We start from the raw sequence: 26649 nt of genomic DNA, 5'->3' as shown, positions 1-26649 counted from the left end.
CCTGTTAGAGCTAGCTGTCTTCTGGGCAATAACTCAATCACCCACTGAGTGGGAAATCTGCAAGCCTCTTATTCCAAGGCCCAGGGTTTAGACTTGGGTTCATTTGAGCCCTGTGGGTCACTGTAGTATATCAGAAAGATATAGGTCATGTTGCAAATCCATTTAAACCAGCCCTGCTAGAAGACCCCTGTCTCTGCCAAATATAATCTTTCAACTTTATGAGTGAAACCATTTTGGGGTAAGACCACCTTGAGGAATGAACAAAAGAAGCTTTGGTATCCTGTCAATTCTACCGCTAAAAGAAGGCAATGGGTGATTCAAAGTAATCTCTAGTGCACAGTCCACCAAAAAGTAGCACAGTTCAGGACATTGAGAACCTTATTCTTTTTTTTTTTCCTCCTGACTTTCTTCCTTGTTTTTTCCCCTTTTAGTGCATTTGGACGGGAGATGTTGAAGCGGAACATTGGTGTGGTTGTGGTGGGATTTCCTGCTACCCCAATTATTGAATCCCGAGCTAGATTTTGCTTATCAGCAGCACATACCAAAGAAATACTTGATACTGTAAGTTTCCCAGTCTTGGGCATATTTACAATGATGATAATTATGTCTTACATGAACCTAGGTATAATGGAATTATTTGTAAAATTACCCTAATTCATTCATTTTTGTACCTCAGTTTGAGTTGTGTCCAACACAGATGGTGCTGATACACAACTCTTTACATTTCTCTCCTAATTCTTTCTTCCTTAGATCAGACAAACAGGATGATATTCAGATACCTGAAGAACATGTTCCCTTGTTCTCATAAAGGATCCAGAGATGACATAATTTTGAGTCTCCTTCTGTTCTGGTCATCCTCATCTTAATCCATCCCCTTAATTTGAACGGAGTTGAAGTAATATGCTCCATAATAGACCACTCACTAGTTTAGTGGTAGAGATGAGACTTCAACATTAATGGCCTGACTCCCAGACCTAAGTCCTTTCTTATATACAATATTGAATACTTCCTATAATTAGCTGCAGTTCCGTTAATCCTAAAGAGCATTTGAGAGGAAGAAATTGTCTGTAATGTTGCAGCCACTTACTTTACATTTAAAATTTTCCAAAATTTTAGGGCTTTTTAAAGATCTCTTTTCTAACATCAACAAAGCAAAATTACTAGAATCTTTACAAATATGCTTTTTTTGTAAGTTCTTACATTTGGCAGCTACCTTATTTAACTTTGAGTTTAGCTCAGTGACTCCAATTTCTGTGGTCTCTTTAATCCAGTTTCTGGACCCTACCTTGGGAATACTATAGCCTCCCATTCTATAAAGACATAAGGTGAGGGGAATGGGAATTATTGAACTCCAAGCTTATGTAAATTTAATGCCTCATGCTAGATTTTAAGTAAGTTAGTTGCATTTGATATTCTGGTTTGCCCTTGTACTTTCCTTTTAAGCGGGATTATAAGAGTGCATTTCACACTTCTGATACTGCTGTGGCTATAGTGAAAAATATGACCAATTCTGGGAAACAGTTTAGACTTGTCCAGTATAACTGTCCAATTTCTGGTGCAGTTGTGGAAATTGTAGAAGGTGAACTAGTGAGGTAATTGAGAGAAGTGGTCTTTCCATAAATTTTCATATATCTGGAAACATTCAGTTAATCTTAAACCTTACGATACATTTTTAAATTGCATTTGAAATGTTCACATTTCATGGTCTTTAATGGAAATAGGCTCTTCTCATGGGTAAGCCTATTATGAAATAAAATAAAAATAAAATTCAGATTACTTACTCTGTGAACAATGACTTTTTCTAACAAAGTTGCATAACTCAGATTTGTTTTAAGGGGTTAAATTTCATTAACTTTCATAGCCTATTTATTTATATTTCAAGGATATTGTTTAGGAACAACTGGGATGGGACTCTCATAGTTCATTTACTTCTAATTCTGATACGATCTTCCTTTCTCCCTAGTTGAGGTGATATAAGTAGAATGTCGTTTTGGTGATTTTCCTGATTAAAGCAAGAGTTACCTTAAAAGTACTTGAAATCATCGTTCCTAAGTGAGCTTGACCACCTCTAAGGCAATGCAGATATTCCAGAATAAAAGAATAAAGGGAAGAGGAGAGGACCAGCCAGTGGGAGGGTTATCTGGAATACTCCCTCCTCCAGTGTACTACATTCAACCCTATCATTAACAGCATGGTGTTTTCCTAAGAAACCATTCTATCCAGTGATTCAGAAGTTCAGGGTAGACTATTTGTTATTAAATGGTGACATATATGTAATGCTTCCTTATTTCTGTTCTTATTAAATAAACCCACGCAATAGGCATTAGTTTTCAGTTACAATTTATAGCTGTTTTATGTAAATAGAACTTCCTTGCCTGAAATATTTGGCATGGGATCAGAGGGAAACCTTGAAACCTGTATCCCTTTGGGCCAGTGTGGGTTTTTTCTTTCATTTTATGGTGATGAAAAATATTACACTCTTCTGAAGTCAGAGTTCACAAATGCCATTTCCTTTGTGGTCTTAGCAAGTCACGTGGTCTTTTTCTTTTTAAATTAATAAATTCCTAAATCAGAGTTTAGGAAAAAATGCTTAATGGACTTTCCCAGATGAAATTCAAACTTAAATTGTTTCCATATGGAGCTTTTAGTTCAATATCTTCTCAAAGGTGCCCACTGTTCTTATGGCAAAGTTCAGCTTTTAGTAACCTCCCATTTTCTCCATTTTGGAATAAAGAATGTCTTTCTGCTCAGTCTAAGAAGCTTGGAGGAACTATTTTATTTTTCTCTTTTCTAGTTTTAAAAGAAACATTCCTATTTATCTAAAATAAATAGTTCAGTTTAACAATTGATGTCTTTTGTAGTGACTAATAGTTAATCCTTTGGAGGAAGAGGGTATGAAAATCAGAATCTTTCAGAATATTGTTGCTATCACAGGGTTAGAAGGAAGATAGTCATTCAACCCATATTTGGTAAAAACTTGGGGATTAGTGAGGGGGAAGGAGACATTGTGGAATATGGCTTCAATGGGCCTGGGCCTGCCCAGAAATATCCCTATCACCTCTCATTAGGGCCACAAAAGGCAGGCCATTTATATCTAGGAGTAGCTCCAGCTCTTCTCTGATCAGATTAGCTAGTTGATACTCAGCAACTCCAAGGGATAAGGTACTAGACTAAAGGTAAATTTTAGTCAGAGGAGCTTGGCCTCCCCTAAAAGATATAGCAAAAAGGTCCTGAGACAAGGTGTAAGTTTTGGGATGTGGAATGCTTGGCACAAGAGCGGAGTTTAACTTTTTTCTTTGAGGGGTTAACAATCACTTGAATGAAGCACAGGTATCAGAGAAAAATCAAAATCAAATTTTCAGAGAAATCAAAAATCAATAGACAGTGCCTCCAGACTTCCGGACCATTGGCATACATACATCTTTACCAGAGAGGAAAGCATCAACATCTGGGTTTTCAAAAAGCCGGGGGGAGTGCAACTTTTTCAGAAATCATCTATTAAGAACTTACTTTGATTGGTGCTGAGTAAAGAGAAACAAAAGTCCCTCCCCTCTGTTTACTTCACAGACTTTCACTGACTTTAGAGTAAATAATTTTGCCATCCATTTTGAGAATGTCCTACTCGAGGTCTGATGCTTTTTGCTGCCATGTTCTGGAGGAAGCCCCCACCATGTCAGTTCCTCTGCACCAGTAGCATTCAAAAGCTGATTAGGAAATTTTCTAGTACTGTCTTAACTCATCTACTCATTTATAGGGAGGAAAGATTCACTTGGTTTGAGCCTTAAAACTGTAAGGGTAGAAAGGTATGGAGAAGGAAATTGAATGAGACAAAACAAATATTTAGAGATTGTGAAAATAAAGGCAGACAAATGTGAGAAAGGAAGAGATGAATAAAAGATTGCAACACATTAAAAACTAACTGCAGAAATTGATTGAGAAGCTTAATTCTTTAGAGAAAGACTGAAATATTAACTATTAATTTGAAACTTTCATCTTTGAAATATTCTCCCCATCTTCTCCTGTTGAATTCCTAGCCATCCTTTGAAGTCCAAATCAAATGAATGTCCTTTCCACTCAGGCCTGACATATCATGGTTTTTCAGCTCTGACAAAAATACATACAATATGTAATAGCCTATATTATCATATAATTCATATTTTATTCACATATATCCCCCATCCTTGAGGCCAGGAATCATGTTTTATCTCAACTTTGTTGTCTCCTGTAGTACTTCTCATAGTAATCACACAATAAGTGATTAATAAATGTTAATTCTGTTTGTTAGTGGGACCCTTGGGGGAAGGGAATATGATTTTTGACCAATTTGGTGAATGAGGTTTTGGTTTCTTTGTCTTTTCAACTTTGTTTCAGCAAGTCAGCAAATATTTATTCAATACATACTGTGTACAAGGCAGCATGCTAACAATTAGAAGTACAAAGACAAAAACAAAACAGTGCCTGTCTTACAAAAATTCACTAATCCCAAGAAAAAAATGAATGATATCAGCCAGTAGATTTGATTATGTATTCCTAAGTTCTCCACATCCCAAATTCTTGCCCCAGGTAAGCAACACACATCCTGATTTTCTGATATCAGGTCTACATGGAGGTTAATAGTATATTCTCTGCCTAGCAGTACATTAGGTACTTTAGAGACCTACAAAAGAAAAACATAGTTCCCACCTTAGAGGAGACTAAATCTCGCTGGTTGTGACTGAAGAGATTTTTTTTTTTCTAGCTGTCCTGAGCTCTAGAAATATGCTAAACTCTTTGACCAAACCAAAAAAATCAACATCAGCCACACCCAGTTAGATTGTGCTCTATAAACAACTGTGGCAAAAGAGATGTGCAAGGATCCTGCTGACTGGACTGATCATTTTTTGTCTTTATTCTCATCAGGCATTAAAGGAAATAAATGAAGTTGGGGACCTATTGCAGCTGAAGTATTCCCGTCACCGATTGGTGCCTCTGTTGGACCGGCCCTTTGATGAGACAACATATGAAGAGACAGAAGATTGAGCCCTCTCGGGGGATTTTAACGGAGACCCTCCCACATGCAGGACAATATGTGGCCTTTCTGAGCCCAGTCTAGGAACCACACTTCTGTGGCTGCTTCATGTAAAAGACATTTTCTCACAACACTGAAGGTGACCACATTCAACCCAAATGGCATTTTGTAAATAGTGGAAGTTCTTTTACCTTCTTCCTCTGCTGCGTCTCTCCTTCAAAGAAAGGTGTCTTATTCTTTGCCTTCCTATCCCCCGCCCCCACTCATTTTTGGAAGATAAAAAAAGTTTTGTTTTATAGCTCTTGTCCTGTTGAAATCACGATACCTTGGCCTGCCTTTGGCTAACCCCATAAACCACTTCCTACCCTCACATCTTTTCCTGCTCCTCTGGTCCCAGGTAACCCTTCTCTGCAAGCTGCTGCTGCTATCAGTTAGAGAATGTACCTGCAAAGAGAATTCAGTGCACTCCTCCTCAGGAAGCAAGTGCCTTCCACTTATCTCCCATCCAGTCCTTGAAAGTTATTCTTGTTTAAATCCTAATTTAACCAGACAGATAATCAACCAAAGCTCTCTTTCTTTAGTTTTGTCTTAAGTTTAAACACTTGAAATTTAGCTTTAATTTTTTTTTTAAGATAACAAATGTTGCTGACAGGATCATTATGTAATTTCCCCTGACCATGGGCCTCCAAGACTTTGTCCAATATTCATTTTCATCCTGGCCACCAGATGTTTCTTACTTTGCCATCAAGTGTTTCCTCATGATATTCATAAACCTAGAGTATGTTCAAGCAGGACAGAGTTTTCCCCCATTAAGCATGTTTAATATTTATGAGAGAGCCATATCCCTTTCCTATTTAATCTCCTTCTGCCAATGAGACCCTTATTAGTGAAGGCAAGTTTCCTGTTTTGGAGTTTTGTGTACAAAGCTGTTCTACACTGTCAGGTGGTTGGTTGGCTCTGAGACAGCATTTTGTAAAAGGAGTGCTGCTGAAAGGATCACAGAGAAGAGTACTGTTAATGTAATTGACCACGGTTTATGAATCTTTTTCTTGCTGCTTCCTATATCTCAGAATTGTGGATGTCCACAGGAAAAGCTGTTTCCAGTCAGGACTTAAAATGATGGAGTAAAATAGGGATAAGTTCTCTGCCTGGAAACAACTCAGTATATTTCTATGAAAGGATTAACATTGCTCCTACACTAGGTCTTTTTAAAAGCCCACTTCCTTCTTCTGGTTATGTCCTGATCAGTTTTCCTTTATTCTTCTCCATACTATATTAAAGAGATTCATGTTACTTTGGTTATTTTAATCTGCTTCTGACACTGAGAAACTTTCTTGTTTCCTTGTTAGCTAGCCTTTGTCCTTTTTTCTGAGTTTCAGAATGCATCCTTCTCCTGAATTGGGCTTCTTGGACCCTCTGCCAAGGAGCCTGCTTATATAATTCATGTGCATCGCACAGCCAGAAAGCTAATCTGGACACCACCATTCCGAAGCTATTCTTGTTTTAACCAAAGCCTAAAGGGAAATTATTCTCGGCTTTATTATATACCCAGAGTTAGCTTGTCTTTCCAAAAGATAAGGGACCATTAAACATCTCAGGAGAGGTTGGGAAAGGAATGGAAAAAGTATTGTGTGTGTGTATTTTGAAACCATTTGTTTTACTGGCAGTTTCTCATCTCAAATTCTATCCAGACAGCAAGTCATCAAGTATGTTTGTGAAGAAATGCTAAGTTGTTAAGTAGAAGGCAGAAAAAAATACTGTTGATGGGGAGTGGGTTTGTTATTTGTTTTTAGTATATTAAATACGTTGATTTCCTTGATAACCCAAACTTAAAGCCTTTGGGTAAAGTCCACGGTTTTGTGCTTTTTTTTTTTTTTTGAGTTTGCAGAAAGTTGAGTGGAGGTGAAAAAGACTTACATAACACATATAAGTGAAGAAATGAAGTGTAACAGGAAGGGCAAAAGCCAAGTAAACAACTAGCTTTTCCTAAATGAGTGCTTCCCCATGATACCACCAATATAACAAGCAGCAATTTCTGCTTTCAGTTGAAGAGAATCTCCAAAATCTCATACATAGACTTTCAGATCAGTGCATTTTTCTATCTTTTGTTTTAGCTTGGGATACATGAGGTGGAAGCAAATGAAAATGTGTGACATTTTATGGCCAGTTTTAAAAATTGATATTACTACATTATGACAATGTAGAATAAACATAAACAAATTTAAAGTATGATTTTACTTATAAGGGATAAAACTCTTGTATTATCCAGAATTTCATGCTTTCCAAAAGATAAACTGCTATTTTACTCTAACCTATGGAAGAATGAATTACACATGATGGGTTCTCTCCCTTCTTGATACTGTGATACCTATGGTGTAGTCAGACTTCTGGGATCTTTATTCAGCTAACTGTTTTGAAATCATTAAGACTACCTATTGATCAATGAGATGGAACCTGGAACATCAGTCATGACAGGACACCCTGATCCACTGTGGTGTGGGCATCTGATGGGACTCTTTAAGGTTGATCTAATGACCAATTATGACCAAAGACTGGGATCCAAAGTACTATGTTAAGCACTAAAGAACAGGCTGTTTCCTTTCCTCATCTTTACCTCCTCCCCTTCTCCTCCCTCCATCTCTTCAGTGAATGACTTAAGCTGTTTTGAAGTTCATACTATTTGGAGTACACATCAAACCAATCTTCCCCTCTGAGAAATAAAAGTTGTTGGATTCAAATCCAGTAACTGTTCTCCCTACACACCCAGCAACGTGAAATCAGGTAGAACAAGTAGGAAGGGTGGAGGGAGTAACGTCTTCTGTCTTCATTTATGCTTTCACCAAACACTTCACAGGGTGCTTGCTTCAACACAAATAAATGTAATGATCACAAAGCATTCCTGGGGAGATTCCATTTAGGAGTAGGACCCTGGAGAACTTTCTGTTTAGTTTTGGATGAAATCCTCTTCATTTCAGTAAAAACATATTTAGCTCTAGATCTTTAAGGAACTGTTTATGAAGTTGCAGTCCAAGGACCCAACAATGTTTTGTTCACTTAATTGAACCTTTGGCACTTAGGGTAATGTTTCCAAGTGAAAAGAAAATGAACACTTCTCAACATCATTTTGGAGGCAAAGAAAAGGGGTGTTACTTTCTGGAATTTCCCTCCCTACTTGCCACTCTGAACTGTGCTTTCTTCATTTACCCTCTTTTCTCACCCAAGTCCCTCCTTTTTTCCAGTTTTTTAAGTTTCTTTCCCTCAAAGAAAGCTGGTATGGCAGTATACTGTTCATGGTGTTTTAGGATGAGTAATCAGAAATTTTTTTTATTATAAATTGAGTACAGGTATGTGAGCCTCTCCAAAAGCATTTGGCCCCAACTTTTTCAGGTTTCTAATAGGCTGGCATCTTTTTTAAAATTCCCCTCCCAACTTAATATAATAATAATAATATAGCCTCCATGTTTTCTGACCAATAATCATCTGTCTAGCTCAATTTGCCAGAATCTATATATGCCTCTTCTGCCTGTTCATGAATATAGGGAGAAAGTGTGATGAGGAAATTTCTTAATTCCTTTAAAAGAAAATTCTAAAGTACAATCCAGCTACCTCCATTTCTTTCTCTTCCAAATTGGTGAGTAAACTGTCTCCCTCAATACTGGATGTAGTGGCTGTGCTACCCTATTAATCAAGCCATAAGTAGGGAAGAAAAATAGTTTAGTCAGTCTGTCTTGGTTAGGATTAGTGTGGAGGCATGACATAAAATATCCAAAGAAACATGGTTCCTATTGGGAAGCTCTGGCTTCACTGTCTATAGGATAGTACTTGGGTGGGCTATTGTTCCTTACAGTTCAGGTAAGACACTATCTAACTATTCCTTCTCCTGGCGCTCCATGTGTAAAGTGATTATTTTGAAATTTCTGTTTGCATAACCTGACCCCACGTGGTATGAAATGAATGGAACTAGAGAAGTCCTTTTTCCTTGTGTGTTGTCATTCACAGTGTGATTCATGGATTAGTGTTGAATATTCCATGCTGTTAAAATAGGGCAGGGCATCAGTATATAGTGGGAGAACATAAAAATCAAGACTCGAAGACTCAATACTGTTCAGGTGTGGCTGCTAAATATTTTACATGGGGATACATCTGACAGCATGCAGTTCAGTTGAGCAAGCTAGGAAACTGAACCACACTTACCTGAGATAGACAAGCATGTCTGCTCCCTTCTTAGCTTTACTAATACAAAATGTAGTTCTCAGACTCCCAGTCTATTGCCATGTGCACGACATACGCAGAATTTGGCAGCTGTCTCTCTCCCTTATCATGCCCGGAGCCATGGAGTGATTTTTGTTGAATTTAATATTGTAGAAGATGTTGTATCCTCTTCTGTCGTTTTTAGCCTCTCAAATTTCCTGAATATATCCTGCTGTAGGTTGAATGCCTGATTTGGGGAGGGAACCAAAGGGATTGGCTCACATTTCTCTAGAATGCTTTGTTTTGTACCCTTGTAACTAGTGAGTCTAGAGTTATCTTGTTCCCATCCCATCCCAAACTTAAAGAAGAAAGTAGGGAAGGGGACAGACAAGGAAGACTTTGTTTACTGTACAGTGCACATCAGAAATGGCCTTAAACTGTGATTCTTTTTGGTATGATGTGTTTTCATTAACTGACCCTAAAGAATGCAGTGACTCTTAAACTGCAGGTGCTGTGTTCCTAATGAAGTGATAGCTGCGGCTTTGTTCTTGCTAAGCAAACGGAGGGGTAGGGAGTGGTAGAAGGAAGGAGGAAACAACCTCTTTTGCTTTCTAAGTGTGTCCCTCTACTATGATCTCCATGGATGAGCAGGGAATATTGCTATGCCTAAGGAGACCCGATTCAGTTCAAAACTTGCTTGATGCAACATTCTGTATTCAAGTCCTTCATCTAAAGCTTGGTAACTTGGCCAGGAATTCCTGGATAGTAAAGAGAAAATAGTCGGGAGGGCTTCTCACTGCCTGGTATGGGCACTGGTTTTTTCCTCCCTTGAACAGGGGTCTTGTTCTAGTACCTGGAAATGGGCTAGTGGTTGGCATAAAAGGAGAAGCATATGGTATGTTACATCACCCCAACCTCTTTCAACCAACATCCCCATACAATCTTGATGATCCCTCTCTGTATGAAGGCAGCTAGCATAAGGAAGACAGGGGTAAAAGAATTAGGGAAACAGCCTTTTTTGGAACCTGAGGTGTCTGGTGGCCCAGATTTTTCCATTGCCATAGAGGAGAGAACAAAGTGGAATTGCAGGGAGTGGGGTGGAATTGTCTCTCTCAAGTCCTCTAATGTACATATATACCATACCCTTGGAGGGAAGAGGGGGATAGATTGTAAATATGAAACATTTTAAATAAGCTTTTGTAACTGATTCCCCTCTACCACTGAAAAATAAAGTATTTTATGTCAGATGATCTAATTTTTTTTAATTGTTGGATGACTGAAACTGGGTGCAGTGGGAGAGAACTGTTCATTCAGCTTCAAAAGTGCATGTTAAACCCTGAAGGGGAACTGCCTGGGATAAGAACAATTCATGCAAATCTATTTGTGTTTTTGCCCAATAAAATATTCAGAAAGATGAGTTTTGGCTTCATTCTTTAAAATCCTTCAAGTTTGTGAGTTTAGAAAAGAGGCTTTCTAGTGGGAAGAACAAAAGGATTGATGAGATTATTTGCAAAAGCATTTTTCTTAAAGTAAAAGACACTTTAAAAATACAGGTTGGCATGTGCATCAAGTAAAGTCATGTACAAAACAGTAGCTGGTTAAATCTAGGCTGAATTCTTAGTGGCAGTCTTGGGGACCTCTGTAGGTAGGTCATTTGACCGAAATTATCACTCTATCCCCTCCCCCTTTTTGAAAAAAAATGCAGAATTCTAATCCAACTTTTGCAATTTTTCAGTCAAGCAAGCAGTTTCTGAATGGACATCTTTCTGGCTCCCTTCTGGACTGATTTTTAAGCATCTCACCAAACTTGGATTTCTACAAGTTCTACAGTGCGATGCAGATCATATTCGATCATTTTACTGGAGAGACAACACGACCTAATCGAGGTTCCTCTTAGGAAAGGATTTGAGTCCCTTCTACGTCGCTTGGCTCTTCCTCCCTTTGAGAGTGCTAATTTTTTTCTCCCTTCTGAACCTCACTTTCTTGCACCATAAAACTCCAAAAACTTTCGAGGGGGCTACTTTTCTCTAGTGAATGAAATAACTTGATTTATTCAGTTCTTGGGCATTTGACTATCTTCCTGTCAAGTCGGCGTGGGGCTTTGATGGTGTGAAATTTTTAGGAGCAACGCCAAATCTACAAAAGTTATTTCAGTAGTGCAAGAAAGCAAGCCTCTTCTCCCCTCCCCACCCCCCCCCCCCGGCCCGCCCCCCGCCATTCCCTTGGGCTTCCTACGCAAAACTGCCCGTCTACATTTCAAGTAATAGTCCAACAAATCTTTGAGTCCCTAGGGTCCGATTCCTATAAAAATCCCGGGGACGGTCAGTTGGACCACATCGCACAGAACTCAATGTCTCCCAGCCTTCCCTGGTCTCCAGCCCTGGAGGAGACTTGTGCTTAGTGGTGGGTAAGAGCCTGGAGGCAGTCGCTCCCAGGGGCGGGAAGATTGTGGAAAAGGCTCGAGCAGCGAGAGGGAGCTGGGGGCTCGGCTGGATCGGGGCTGCTGCTCCCTCCTTTTGCAGGGGCTAGCGCTGGCGACCACAGCCGGAGCCGGGGAACCTGATAACCCCGAGGACAATCTGCAGGGGGCTAGAGAGAGACTCGGGCTAAGAAGGGATACAGTCCGAGAGAAGCCTGGCTGGCTCGGGTCCGGATGAGCACATTCGCACACGTGCCCGAACCTAGAGGCTAAGCCTGGCACGCACGCACGGGCTGGCTCCCGTACGACTGGGCAGAGCTCCGTGAAGCCCTGATGACTCCGTGTGTGTGCAGGAGCGGGCACACGCGTGTCTGGGTGTGTGCACGAGGGTGGAACACGCACACACCCTTCTTCCTCCCGGACGCCCTCTGCTCCTCCCCTCCCGCGCCCCCCACCGAAGGCTGAAGGAAGAGGGATCCTCTCCGCCCGCCCTCCTTCGCCAGCACTGGTCCAATCTGTCCGCCCCTCTCCCCCCGCGAAGGAGGGGAGTGGAAGGCGGTGGAAGAGGAAGGGGGGTGGATTCGAGTGAACGGAGCGGGGAGAGCAGAGGGGACGATGCCTCGGCTCCTCGGGAAAGCTGGGCTTCTCCTCGGCTTTGTCCTGCTCACGCTGCTGCTCCCCGCCGGGACGGGGCTGCCCCTGAGAAGGCTCCGAGGACCCGAAGCCGGCCCCCCGGGGCCCCGGGACAGGAGCCACTCCGAGCCAGCGGAGGTGAGAGAGGCGGCGGGGCGGGGGCCAGGTAGGGTAACTCGAGAGCGCGCTCTGCCCGCCCACTCGCCCGCCGTGCGCGCCAGCCTCTGCTCGATTCTCGGCCAGGTGCCTGGGGCCGTGCCCGCCTGCCAGTGCACTGGGTGGCATCGGCGAGGGGAAGGGACTGGCCGCAGGTAGCAGGTGGCCAGGGAAGAAGTGTGACTGCCCCCCCCCCCCCCCCAAAAAAAAGGACTCGATGGAGAGGAGAGCTGCAGTGGGCAGCTGGGATTGGGTCCTCTGGGTTCCTTTCTGACTCCACCACGCCCTGTAAAAAGGACAGTTTTCCCAAGGTGCTACGTTGTCCCCACTGCCCGGTGCCCCCATGCACAGTACTCCAACCCGGGACAGCCCCGAACGGCCCGATCAAGGCGAAGGTTTTGTCGCGGGGCAGCTTAGAACTTACGTTTCATTTCGGTGTCGTGTGAGTCATTCCCTCAGGGACAGACTTGTCTCTGGGAAAAGGGGGTTTTGGCTGTTTGGGGCAAAGACAAAGATAAGTACATAGAAATAACCCCAAGTGAATACAGACCTACTGAAATGGAGCACATGCTGCTTTTTCGCTGTACGTGTCCTCCCTAAGTTCTTTAGGCCTGCACAGCGGTTTGCTCACAAGAGAACTCTTAATAGATGCTTAGTAAACTGAAATGAATTGAATTAAAGAGGACATTTGCGCTCTCCCTGACGGGACTGAATTTACTAACACTGAATCTTTAGCCCGTAGCTTCCTTCCTAGCAAGTCTCTGAAAGTTGGCGTTTTCCAGCGAGTAATAAACTCTTTTGGGATGGAAAAATGAATTGTGTTCCTTAGGCCAATTGCAAGTGTCCTAGGGCAGGAATTGAATAAAGGGCAAGGAAAAGAGTCAAACAAACAAAATTCTCCATTTCCTAGGGGGAAAATCTCCCCAGAGTTGTTCAGGAACCACCCTCTGATTTTACAGATGAGAAAACAGACCCAGAGAGGTTACAGTCACACAGGTAGAAAGTGTCAGAAGCAGAAATCAAGCCCCAGGTCCTCCAATGCCTCAGCTGATATACCCTTTCTACAGTACCGTGCTGAGACACATCCCATTAAGAAAACTGGTATACCTGGAGAAGGAAAGGACTGAGAGGTGGGGCTGCTGGTGTGTGGGCAGATCCCCACTATAATAAAAGACAATTAAACTACAGAATTAGAATGACCTACTTTGAGAAGTGGTGAGTTTCCCACTACCACCAGATACTTCCAAGGTAGAGTCTAGAGGATCATTTATATAGATGGGATTCATGGTTGTTTCAGGTATGAAGTGTACCTCAGATAGATGAAGTCTGTTGCACTTTTCAGTTTCTATTAAGTTTTCCTGTGGCCTCGATATCTCTGTCTCTTTATCTGTCTCTCTGTCCAGAGTAGGGTAGAATTCAGATTTGAAAACATCTGTACTCTTGGAAATTCTGTCTACTAGCCTGGCATTATGGGAATTTGCCTAGCCTGCCCTGAAGAAATTATCCAATCTATACATAGGGAAAATTCTCCCTTCCCCTATAATAAAGTAGGTATTGGTGGGGAGGGAGCTTGAAGTAAGGAAGCTGTGATTCGCTGAGGCCAGAGAAAGCAGGGAGTTGAACTAACAACCATGGAGAAAGGGGAAAACAAACCTTTATTAGCAGGTCCAGGCAGCTAGGTGGCAAAGTGGATAGAATCTGAGTTCCTCAGTTAGGAAGACTCATCTCCCTGAGTTCAAATTTGGCCTCAAACTTATTAACTGTGTGACTTTGGGCAAGTCACTTAATCGTGTTTACCTCAGTTTCCTCATCTGTAAAAGGAGCTGAAGAAGTAAATGACAAACCACTCCAGCATCTTTGCCAAAAAAAAGTACAAATAGTCACAGAGAGTCAGACACCTCAAAACAACTGAATAATATGCCAAGCACTTTGGAAATATCTCATTTAATCCTCACAACAACCTTGTGAGGTAGGTGCTATATGACAGTCAAATGTAGCACATAGAATCTGGTGTTAAAAGTCAGGAGACTGATATTTGGGGCCCACTTTGACATTGACTTGAAGGGTGACTTTAGATTTCCTCGTCTGGGAAAGAAGTAAACAGATTCTTCCCATTTTACAGATTGGGACAGAGAGGGACACAGAGAATATGAATGAGAGCTTGAACCCACATGACCTTTCTGATTCTCAGCCAGCTGTTCTGTGAGCCACAAGAGGACTACCTATTTTAATATCCAGACAGGGAAGAAAGGAGTTCTCATTTCATATCACCACCATCATCATCTTCATCATTACTTCATAGTAACAGTAGCTAACTGATATTATTTCAGGTTTGCAAAGTAGATTATCTCATTCGAGCCTCATATGAATTCTCTGAGGTAGTGCTATGGTTGGAGCGCACTGAGCATCCTAATTGGTTAAGTCCAAAAGAATGCAAAAGTCTAAAATTTTGGTTTCTGTGTTTTTCATAAGCCTGGTCTCCCGCCTGAGAGATGGCACAGGTATTAAAATGAGCTCGTTAGCCTTTGTTTCTACTCACTTGGCATAAATTGATCTTCTGTCCCTCCTTCCTCTGGCACCTTTCCTAGGTTTTAAGGACCCGTAGGGTGCCAATGAGTACCAGAGTTGTGAAAGAGATGAGTATCCTCTAAATGCTTGTGGAGTGCCTGCCAGTGACTTAATTTGTAAATGTTTTGGAGTACCTACTACATGTTTATCCTTGTGCCGGGCTCTGTGAGGGACATGGAAATGTTCATCTCTGCCTTAAAAGAGTTTAGAATCCCTCTGGAGGAGATGGAGCACAAATACATTATTCCCTCTCTCTCACCTTTCATATCCAAGCAGATACTAAATCTTCTCAACCCCTCACAGCATCTCTCATGCCTATAATCCCTCCTCTCATCTCCAGTTGCTACTACTATCCTGCTGCAGATCTTCATCATAGATGCAGAGTAAGTGCTTGATAAATGTTCATTAACCTGGAATAATTTAATAGTCTCTGAATAATCTCGCCTGTCTTTCCTCTCCTCCCTCTCCAACCTATCCTTCACACAGTGGTCAGAATAATCTTTCTTATGCATAGATCTGATCATATGGTCTGAAGTAGCTAGGTGATACCACGTGGATAGAGCTTGGAGTCAGGAAGACTTAAGTTTAAATCCAGTCTCAAATATACCTTAGCTGTGCAACCCTGGACAAGTCACTTAATCTGTATTAGCCTCAGTTTCCCCAACTGTAAAATGGGGATAATAATAGTTTCCAGGGGTTGTTGTGAGGATGCAGGGAAGAAATATTTGTAAAATGCTTAGCATAGTAGCTGGCACTATATAAATGCTATTATTTATATGTCATTCCTCTGTCTTCATTGGTTCTTAGGTAACAACCAAATAAAGCTCAGACTCCTCTGGCTGACATTTAAGGTCCTCCATTACCTGGCATTATCCTTCCTTTCCAGCATTATCTCACATTATAGTGATCTCTTCCACACGGATTGGGAGTGGTACCCTTGTAATCTGGAAAATCTGCATAAAATTTTTTGACCCTCCCTTCATACCAGAGAAGTCTAAATTATTATGGTATCAAAAGATAAAATATGCTGATATTATACAATACCATACATGTATTTTATGCATTTCTGAGTTTCTAAATATTTTCTGTGTCATCTACTGACCTTCATGTATTGTCTGTAGCTCCCACAAAATTCCCAAAACATTCCCATTTCATTTCTTACGCCGACCTGTGATATATCGAAACCTCAGTGGGAAAGTGAGATGTGGAAAGGATAACTGTACTTGCTTTGGTGTGATTTATATTCCAGTCAAATTGTACTACTCAGCCTCCCAGACATGCTCTGTGCTACCAATGCTTCCATACCTTTAACACTTAACTCATTTGCCAGCTCTTCCACAAAGCCTTCCATGATTCCTTTGTGGACAAGTCCCAGTCAGTAACAATTAAATCAAATAAACCAAGTAACAAGAAATATCCCTGTGCACATGCAGAAGGAACTCTCCCAAGGTGTATATCAGGAAATAAATGTGACCAGATGCACAGAGCACTGTGCATGACACATAGTAGACTCTTAGAAAATGTATGTTTCTCGATCCATAGAATGGCACATGCATAAAGAACCTTTGTGGCCAAAGGATATGCATAGCCCAGGCACCCATGCCTCTGGCACCGCAGGGCCCTCATGTTCACTGGTGAGGTCATTGGGTACCAGTGCTTGCTTTGGGATGGAAAATGTCCTCTGTGGTTCTATTCTTTCTGCCACACTGCTCTCTGCTGGATATTGCTGCTGAGTGGCTCTCATCTTCTGGGCTTTGTGCAGCCTTTTCCGTCCCTCCCCTCCATCCACTGGTGTTTGCTGGATTTTATCAGCTATTCAGCCTCTCCCCTAAGGGTGTGTCTGAAGAGGGAGGAGCAGGCAGATTTTCTGACTGTACAAATCATCTCAAGAACAAAACTAAAGCCGCCCAGATGAAATCGATGTAGCTGGCAACCTTTGTCCTATTTTCTACCAGCAGCTAAAACCTTTGTGCTCCTTACACAAAGATTAAAAAATTACACACTTCCTGTCCTCAAGGGTTTTAGAAGAGAGAGGATGCAAATATACAAATGAGCTTGATAGAAGGGAGGATATAATATGTTCAAAGAAGAGGTAGCCAAATGCTATGAGAAATTTTGATCCTATCAGTAGTTCTGTGGAATGATACAGGTAGGGCACAGGTGTTTATCTCTGTTTTAAAGATGAGAAAACTGAGACTCATGAAGGCTTTGAGTTGCTCAAAGTAAACTATATTAGGCTGACTTGATTATTCTGTAATCCCAAAAAACAATAGGAAATGTAAAAGAAGAGTCCTTTTCTACATTAAGGAAGTCTTCAAAATGGACTATTGCTATCTACAAGACCTTGAGTGTAGGTACACATAATAGATTGGGGGTGCCCCCCCGATTTCAACATTTAATCATGGCCTTCAAACCTGAATCTTCTTGAGTTTTTCCCCAAGCTTGACCACTAGCCACTCACAGAGTTATCTCTGAGCCAGTAACATTTGAGATCATAGGAACAGTGTTGGAAAGGACCTCAAAAGCCATCTGGCCCAGCCCTCTCCTCTTAACAACTGAGGAAACTCAAGGCCAGGGTGGGGAAAGTGATTTGGCCAAAAGAACATGCCTTTGCTCATCCACCTATCTGGAACTCCTTCAGACCCTACCCCCTTCTTCTGAACCCAGCTGAAACTTAACCTATCCTTCAAAGCAAAGCACATGTTACACCTCCCTTGTGAGGCTTTCCCTGGACAGACCAGCCACCAGTAAAGTCTCTTCGTGGAATTCCTGGAGTAGTCAGTGTTACATTGTTCATTTGGGACTTACCATGTACTGCCTCAGTGTCATTCTTTTACATGCTCATAGTCTGTTTTATTTCTCAAGCTATATTATAAGTTCTTGGAGGCAGAGACCGTATCTTACACTTTACTCCCCAACAAATACTCTTTGATCCAGGCACACTGGCCTCCTGATGGTTCCACAAACAAGACATTCCATCTTTTGACGCTGGCCATCTCTCTCTCCTGCCTTGACATGCCCTCCCTCCTTCACTCCATCTGCTGACCTCTCTGGCTTCCTTTAAGTCTTAACTAAAATCCCACCTTCTACAGGAAGCCTTCCCTAGCACCTCTTAACTCCAGTGCTTTCCCACTTTTAATTATTTCCTATTTATACTATATAGAGTTTGCTTTGCATATATTTGTTTTCATGTTGTCTCTTCCATTAGATCATAAGCTCCTTGAGGGTAGGGACTATCTTGTTATCCCTAGCATTTAACACAGTGTCTGGCACATAATAAGAGCTTAGTAAATGTTTATTGATTGTTGATATTATGATTGATGAGGAGGATTATGAAATACCAGAACTAGCTATCCTGGATGATTAAAGGAATTGGCCTGCTGTATAGTTATGTGTATTGGAGATCTACAATAGATGTGAGTAATAGGATGAATCTGTCCAGGATGATAAACTAGAGGTAGAAAATTAGGCAAGGTGGCCTCTGAGAGTCCCTCTCAAGGGATCTGAGGATGTTTAGATTCTGTCTGGGGTTTGCGCTGGGCTAAACATATTTGTGACCCTCATATGGGGTTTTCTTAGCAAAAATACCGCATGGTTTGCCATTTCCTTCCCCAGTAGATTCAGGCATTATCTCATTTATTATTATTTATCTCAGTTATTATCCCCATTTTTTAGTTGAGAAAACTGAGGCAAACAGAGTTTAAGTGACTTGCCCAGGTTCACACAGCTAGTGTCTGAGGCCAGATTTAAACTCGAGTCTTCCTGACTTCAAACCCATCAAGATCTTTCAACTGAGCCACCTATCTGCCTTCATTAAGGGCTATAGACTAACCCTAAACACAAAACAGAATAATCCATGTAGGAATCTGAGAAGAGGCCATGCCCTTTTTTACACCTCTACTGTAATCACAATCCTCTTGCCCTTTATTATATCCATATTGTTTTCATCCCATGACCAAAAATGACCTGAGTTATTGTGACCCTTCCACCTACTATCCAAAACTGCTTTAGTCTTTCCCCAAGCTTGGATATTAGGTTCCCACAGAGTTATCATGGAGCCAATAACATTTGAGATCACAGTAATAGTGTAGGAAAGGTCCTCAGTGTCAATCTAGCCCAACTGTCTCATTTATACGTCAGGCAACTGATGCCTAGGGAGGTTACCCACCAAAAAACTCTTCCATTTCTTAAGGTCTAGAGCAGGAGGTCTTAACCTTTTTATATCAGGGACTCCATGGACCCTTGGCAGAGTGGTAAAGCCTATGTATACCTTCTAAGAATAATATTCTAACTGTATAACATAGAATATATAGGATTGCAAAGGAATGAAAAGTTCAGTGAAAATAAAGATGTATTTTTTTCCCCCTCCAAGTTCATGGATTCCTTGAAACCTATCTATAGACTCCTAAGGTTTAGGAGCCCCAGTATAGAGGTAACAATCAGGATTAGTTGGGAGGGAAGGGGGGACAGCTAGACATGTAGTAGGGAGGGAAGGAGCAGTGGGATATAGTTAAAAACAAAACAGAACACTTGGGTTTGAAGCTAGTGGGGCAGCGTGGGGGAAAGGAGGGGAAAAGAGAGCAAGCATTTATTAAACACCTACTGTGTACCAGGCACTGTGCTAATCACTTTCCAAATATCCCATTTGATCCTCATAACAACCCTGTGAGGTAGGTGCTATTATTTTACGGTTGAGGAAATGGAGAGAAACAGAGTTAAGTGACTTGTCCAGAGTCACACAGCTAGAAAGTGTTCAAAGCTGGATCTGAATTGGTCTCCCTGACTCCATGCCCAGTGCTCTATCTACTACTGAACCACATAAGTGCTATGATGTTGTATGGTGTAGGGGGAACAACACTGACTTTGGAATCAGAAGACCTGGGTTTGAGTCCTACCTTGGCTTCTTATGGATAGATCACTTGACCTCCCTGGGTCTCATAAGATTTATATCAGAATGGACCTAGAGATAATCTAACTTAGCCTCTACATATCTCCCATGAGGAAACCAACGCCCAGAATAGCAAAGGGACTTATTTATGTTGTAGGAGTAGTAGGTAGCACAGGTCCTGTGTCTAAAGCCCATGAGTTTTCTGTGACATGATACTTCTCTGATTTCCTAAGGAAAGTTTTTTAATTGAATTAAATTGAATTTGACCCAGTTTCCTCCCTTGCAATATGGGGGTCACTATAATATGCTGCTTTATAAAAAATTATTGTGAGGTACAAAGATAGATGGGGACCATTATATTTATGCTTCTTTACAAAGATTTATTGTGAGGAACCAACAAGGATAGCTGTACACAGTATATGTAAGCTGGGCATCTAGGTGGTGCACTGGATGGAGTGCTGGTCCTGCAGTCAAGAAGACCTCATTTCCAATGTGGCTGCAGAGATCTACTAGCTGTGTGATGTTCGGCAAGTCATTTAACCCTATTTGCCTCATTTCCTTATCTGTCAAATGAGCCAGAGAAGGAAATGGCAAGCCCTCCAGTGTCTTTGCCAAGAAAACCCCAAATGAGGTCACAAAGAGTCGGGGACACCACTGAAGGAGCAGCTAAGTGGTGCAGGGATAGAGTACCAGTCCTGGAGTCAGGAGGACCTGAGTTGAAATCTAACTTCAGATACTTGGCACTTACTAACAGTGTGACCCTGGGCAAGTCACTTAACCCTGATTGCCTTGCCTTCCCCCACCCCCCCCCACCCCCCCGCAAAAGAGTTGGACACAACTGAAATGACTGAGCATTATAGCTAGGAGTTATGTAATGCTTTAAGATTTGCAAGTATTTTACAAATATTCTCTCATTTGATCCTTACAACAACCCTGGGAAGTAGATATTGTTATCCCCATTTTACAGATGAGGATAAGGAGGCAGACTTAAAGTGATTTGCCCAGGGTCATCCAGTAGGTGTCTGAGGCAAGATCTGAATTCAGGCCTTCTCAATTCCAGGTTCAGCACTCTGTCTCCTGAGCTATCTGGCTCAGTAAATTACTGTAAGAGAGATCTCCTTTTTGGGGTTTGGGAGCCAGGAGGCAGGATTAAGATTTCAAATGCCAGTCTTTGTATTGAGGGTGAAATCTGAACTGAACTCTGGTTTTCCCACTCCCCACCCCAATAGGCTGTCATTGCCCAAACCCCTTGGAAGCCTGGTCTTAGGTAAGAAATATCTGAATCCCCTTGGATTCATGGGGCAACCTGCTGGGCCCCTAGAGTTTGAGGTCTTCCTTTCCTTCCATCACTAGCTACAGTCATATTTGCCCAGTAGCCTAGGGGAAGGTTGGGGTGGGGAGGAAGGAAGGAGACTGAGGCCAGGGAGGAGTCAGTTGCGCAACCATAGGGGGAGGAGAGGATGACTGGCAGTGTTGGTTGGTTTAGCAGCTGTGGTTTGGGGGCCCCCATATACCAAGACAAGTTCATAGTTCCTGCAGCACTAGAGAGGGGAAATGGGGCTAATGAGAGAGTTAAGGCTAGAATAAGTTAACAGCAGCTCTGCTCACATAATGCATTAAGGATTATGGCTAACATGCTTCCACAATATTAACTGGGAACATGTGGCCTAGGGGTGGGGTGATCCAAGCCAGGCTCTAACTAGGAGAGGATATATATGAGACTCAATCACAGATTATCATATGCACTCATATTAAGCCAAATGTAGGGCTGTGTAACTGTGTGTGTGAGTAAGTTTGGGTGCGTTTAGGTACATGAGTGTGTATGTCATCTGTATACCTATATGATCATTTGGGGGGAGTTTGAGACTTGGAATTTCACTGATATAGAGAACTCCCCAGTGAGGAAACCCCTCTGCCTGGACAAGTCAGGCACCTTAGAGAATTGCCTAGAGGGGTTAAGTGATGTGCCCGGGGATTGTACAGTCAGTATCATTCAAAGACAGGTCTTGAAACCAAGGGCATCTTGTCTGGGTAGAACCACCTTGGCAAACAGGTTAAACCAGGCTGAAGGTACAAGATAGGCCTCCAACCTGTCAATGAATTAAGGGGATGTCTACCTAAAGCATGTGAAGACTTCCCCTGGAGAAACAGGCAGATGAGAACCATTTGTTCTGGTGGTCATGTGGGCAGCTGAAGCAGGCTCTGTGCAGTGTTTTGGAGCTTGGACAAGCATTGAAGATGCCAAGGTCATCTGTTTCATCCCAGCCTATCACCAGTCATCTTGATTTTTGTCTTGCCTCTGGACTTCAGTGATTCTGGAGGAGAAAGTCAGGCTGATGATTTTGTGCAACTCACTTAAATCCAATTCACAAGTAATTCCAGACACCATCCTCGATGTCATTGGTCCTCTTCGGAAATGAAGGATGAACAAAATCATCAGCTCTGTATCCACTACACGATGCTGCTGTTCCCATATGATGTATCTGAAATTCAGTGCAGTTAAAAAAAATGTTGAGAATGTAGTAGAGTTGTCTTCAATGCAAAGAAGATCTAAAGCTAGATTCAACTTCCAATGCTGACTGTGCAAACCAACTGGCTGTGCAAATCATCTAACTTTTCAGTGCTCTAGGCAACTGTGTAAGACTAGTAGTTTCCAAGAGGGTGCATTTGTAGAGGGCATTTCTTCATCCTGGAGTTCCCTTTGTATAAATGAAATCACAGGTCCACTCCCTTCCCTCTAAAATACTTAATGAGTTGAATTTAAAAAACACCAGTCCCCGCAAATGAGTCAGTGAATCCACGAATGTGTGCCTGTGTGAAGGATATGTGTCCACATGTATATATAGTGGAATTGTCCTGGTCATAGGTCCCTCCATCATATTTTCATCTAAACTGCAGACAAAATTTTCTCAAAAGGGAGATTCCTAGATTTCTTTGAGTTAGGGAGGAAAGTGAGGTTGTGTTGAAAACTCAGTGAAGAGTGATTTTGGATCATAGGTTGTCATTTTTTTGTTCTGGTATCAATGGAAGGGCAGAAAGAGGATTCAAGGCACAAACTGTTGTTTTCTAAGGGCATGAGAGCCTGGTACCACAGTCATGTGCCCCTTTTGTTCTCAATGCCAGTTTCTCAATGCCATCAGTAAAATGAGAAGAGTGATATTTCCCTACCCATCAACGTGTGAAGGCACCTAAGTATACCTCAGTGTTGGACAGCAACACCCAGGGCAGTCACAGCTACAGTGAAAGGGTCACAGGGCATTTCCCCTGAGGACAGTGTCATCCTTTTCAAATGGATGTCCTTATGAACCTGCAAGTAAGCAAGGAATCTTGTATCAGCTGCAGCCTTGGGTTGTTCACCCAGGCTAACACAGGTGCTCCATTCAGGGAACACTCAGACAGAGCAGAAAAACTGAACAAATGCACCATGGGTGCCTATGGAAGGGAAGCCTTCCAGCCGTGGGGACAGCTGACTGGGCTAAAGAATTTTCCTTTGGATTGACCATCCCCAGGTTCTTTTAATTGGAGTTGAGATTGCTCCTGGGAAACGCTGCTCCTCAGGGAAATAGAGAGACCTCTGCTGGGGCCTACCAGGAACACATACTTGGAGGCACTGAAGGCTTAACATTAAGATTGTTGTTGTGTTCATCCTTCGTTTTCAAAGAAGACTATGGCCTCAGAGAAATGATGACGTAGCTTGCACTTGACTTTGTTTTGAGGGAGGGAGGGTTGTGCAAGTTCACTAGCCTTCCTTTCTCCTCCTGAGCCATCTGGATCCAGTGATCAGATATTCATCAGAATGACTGGAGAGGACCCAGGATGCACTGGGAGACCTTGGCCTTTTCTTATTTTAATACTTACCTGAATTCCTATTTCATTGAATCTCTCCTGAACATATGTCATGACTAATAAGACAGTGTTTAAAATTCAAACTACAACTCTGAAATCAATCCCTAGTCATTTTAAACGTCCCATTAAGAAATAACTAACCTATGAATTTTGTTGTGTTGTCATTTTCGTTAAACATTAAGATACTATTTATTCTAAACCTAACAGACACCAAATAAAATTGATAGTTCCATATGCATAATAGAACAGAAACAAAGAGGATTGTACATAGAAATGCATGTCTCTATTAAGTACAGCTTTACTTTCTTTGAGTATATATTAAGTTCAACCTGTAGCTTTCAAAGCTCCCATTTGTGCTTTTTTCTGACTTGCGTACTTTTTCTCTGCATTTTTTAAAATGCCTCTTTCATTTTTTTACTATCTTTACTAATTTTCTTTCTCACATCCCACTGGACAAAAGAAAGAAAGGAAGAGAAAACCTTTCCAATTAATGCATACTCAAGCAAAAATAAATTCTCACATTAGTTGTGTTTAAAATTATGTCTTATTCTATATCTTGAGTTCATCATTTCTCTGCCAAGAGACGGGTAGTGTGCTTCATTATCTGAGATTGATCGTTGCACTTATCAGAATTCTCAAGTATTTTTCTGTATAATGTGTATAATTTCTGTATAATGTGATTACTATATAATTTGCTCTAGTCCTGATCATTTCATTCCACATCATTTCATTTAAATCTTCTCAAATTTTTCTGAAACTATTTTGTCATTTCTTATGGAGCATTAATATTATTTAATAATATTTAATTTCATAATATTTCTTATAGAGCAATAATACATAATAGTACAGCATCATTTGTTGAACCATTCTCCGATAGATAGACAGTTAAGGCATTCTATATATATTTTACAGTCACCACTTTTTCCACCAGCATTTGGAAAGAGTTTGGGAGTTTGGTTCTGGAGCTGAAGCACTGGAATAGTAGGAGAGACCACCCTTCTGAAACTCTTCTTTGTTTTCCCCAGTCTTCTCAGAGATTCTGCCAGGCTAGGGCACACTTCCCCACACACACACTTGAGGAGAGAGAGTTGTATAGTATAAGGATTCCACAGAAATCTTGCCATGGAGAAATTAGAAGCTTTGGATGATATGTGTGCGCATATATGCAGAAGTGCACATTTACTCATCCAGCATTTCTAAAGGACCTTCTGTGTGTCGGGTACTGTACTCCCAGTCAGTCACAAGTATTTATTAAGTGCTTACTATGTTCTAAGCAATAGGAAAAATTTTTAAAAATTAGTAAAAAAATTCTTTTCCTCCCCAAAGGCAAAACCAGTCCCTGTTCTCAAGGAGCTCACAATCTAATGGGAGAGACAACATGTAAACAACTACGTACAAGCAGATATAGATAGGATAGACTGGAGATCACAGAAAGTACTAGCATTAAGGGGAATCAGGAAAGACTTCTTAGAAGAGGTGAGATTTTAGTTAAAACTTGAAGGAAACCAGGAAAGCTAAGAAGTGGGGAGGAGAAGGGAGAGTATTCCAGGCACTGGGAACATCCAGCAAAAATGCATAGAATTAGGAGATGAAGTGTCTTGTAGGAAGAATAGCATTGATTGGTGGATCACAGAGTATGTGGTGAGAGGGCTGGAAAGGCAGGCGAGAGCCGTTACTAAGGGTTTCAAATGCCAAATAGAGAATTTACATTTGATCCTGGGCATAATAGGAGACCATTGGAGTTTGTTTATTTGGGTTTGGATAACATAATCAGATCTGTACTTTAGGGAAATCAATTTGGCAACTAAGTGGAAGATGGTCCGAGGCAGGCAGACCAACCAGCAGGCTATTGCAGTGATTCAATTATGAAGTGGTAAGGGTCTGGATTAAGGTAGTGGCATTATCACAAGAGAGAAGGATAGATAGATAGACAGATAGAAAGATAGATACATAGATAGATACGTAGATGGATGGATGGATGGATGGATGGATGATGGATGGATGGGAAGATAGATACATATATACATATATACACACATATATGTGTGTGTATGTATATGAGAGATGTTACAAAGGTAAAATCAATAGAACCTGACAACAAAATTGATAATGGGGGTTTTTAGAGAGCAAAGAAATCAAGGATGGCATTGTGGAAACATGGGCAACTGGGAGGATGGTGGTTTCCTTTTCAGGAACAGGAAAGTTTTGGAAGGAGGGAAGATTTGGAGGAAGTAATAAATCCAGCTTTGGACATGTTAAGGTTAAGATGTCTGTGGGACATCTAGTTCAAGATGTCCAGTAGTTAGTTGAAGAAATAAATCTGGAGATTAGGAGAAAGTAGATCTGAGAATCATCAACATAGAAAAGATAATTGAATCCATGGGAACTGAGATCACTGAGATAAATAATATAGAGGGAGAAGAGAAGATGGCCCAGGAAATAGCTCTTGGAAACACTTGTCACGAACAGGCATGACATGAACAATGAGTGTAAGTGAAAAGGACATAGAGGCATCTATTGTAGACAACCACAGCCTCCGCAAAGTGGAGGAGAGATATGACATAACAACTGTCAAGGATGGATGGATCAAGTGAGTATTTTTTGAGGACAAGGGAGATGTAGACATGTTTGTAGGTAATAGGGACTCAGCCAGAATAAAGGGAGAGACTGAAGATAGTGAAGAAGGAGGAATGATAGAGAGGACAATCTGCTAGAAAAGACAAGATGGAATGAGATCACTTGCACATGTAGCTGAGAAAGGACCACCTCTTCATGTGAGACAGAGTGAAGGAAGAGAGAATGATAGAAAGCATCTGATGATTCCTTCTCTCTATCCTTTTCAGGATCTTCTAGGTCATACCCTCTAACCATAAGTAACCCAGTCCCGAGTCCTCCTCTCTTTTCCCTTTATGTTACTTCATTTGGTGATCTCATCAGTTC

General features: G+C 41.5%; 2 protein-coding genes across 4 annotated transcripts in view; both read left to right on the top strand.

The window, feature by feature from the left end:
- Positions 1–6301, top strand: part of SPTLC2 (serine palmitoyltransferase long chain base subunit 2) — a 171541-nt gene extending 165240 nt beyond the window's left edge. The window contains exons 11-12 of one of the 2 annotated variants that reach the window (XM_072623679.1): positions 432–561; positions 4900–6301. In XM_072623679.1, coding sequence (XP_072479780.1) covers positions 432–561; positions 4900–5019 — 250 coding nt within the window. In that variant the 3' untranslated portion in view covers positions 5020–6301. The remainder of the gene's footprint in view (positions 1–431; positions 562–4899) is intronic. The other variant, XM_072623680.1, reaches the window with a different exon arrangement.
- A 5789-nt stretch (positions 6302–12090) lies between these two features.
- Positions 12091–26649, top strand: part of ISM2 (isthmin 2) — a 28633-nt gene continuing 14074 nt past the window's right edge. The window contains exon 1 of one of the 2 annotated variants that reach the window (XM_072623226.1): positions 12091–12389. In XM_072623226.1, coding sequence (XP_072479327.1) covers positions 12234–12389 — 156 coding nt within the window. In that variant the 5' untranslated portion in view covers positions 12091–12233. The remainder of the gene's footprint in view (positions 12390–26649) is intronic. The other variant, XM_072623225.1, reaches the window with a different exon arrangement.

This window comes from Notamacropus eugenii, chromosome 7 (genome assembly GCF_028372415.1).
Source record: "Notamacropus eugenii isolate mMacEug1 chromosome 7, mMacEug1.pri_v2, whole genome shotgun sequence".
NCBI lineage: Eukaryota > Metazoa > Chordata > Mammalia > Diprotodontia > Macropodidae > Notamacropus > Notamacropus eugenii.
This window is presented reverse-complemented; position numbering and strand designations above follow the sequence as displayed.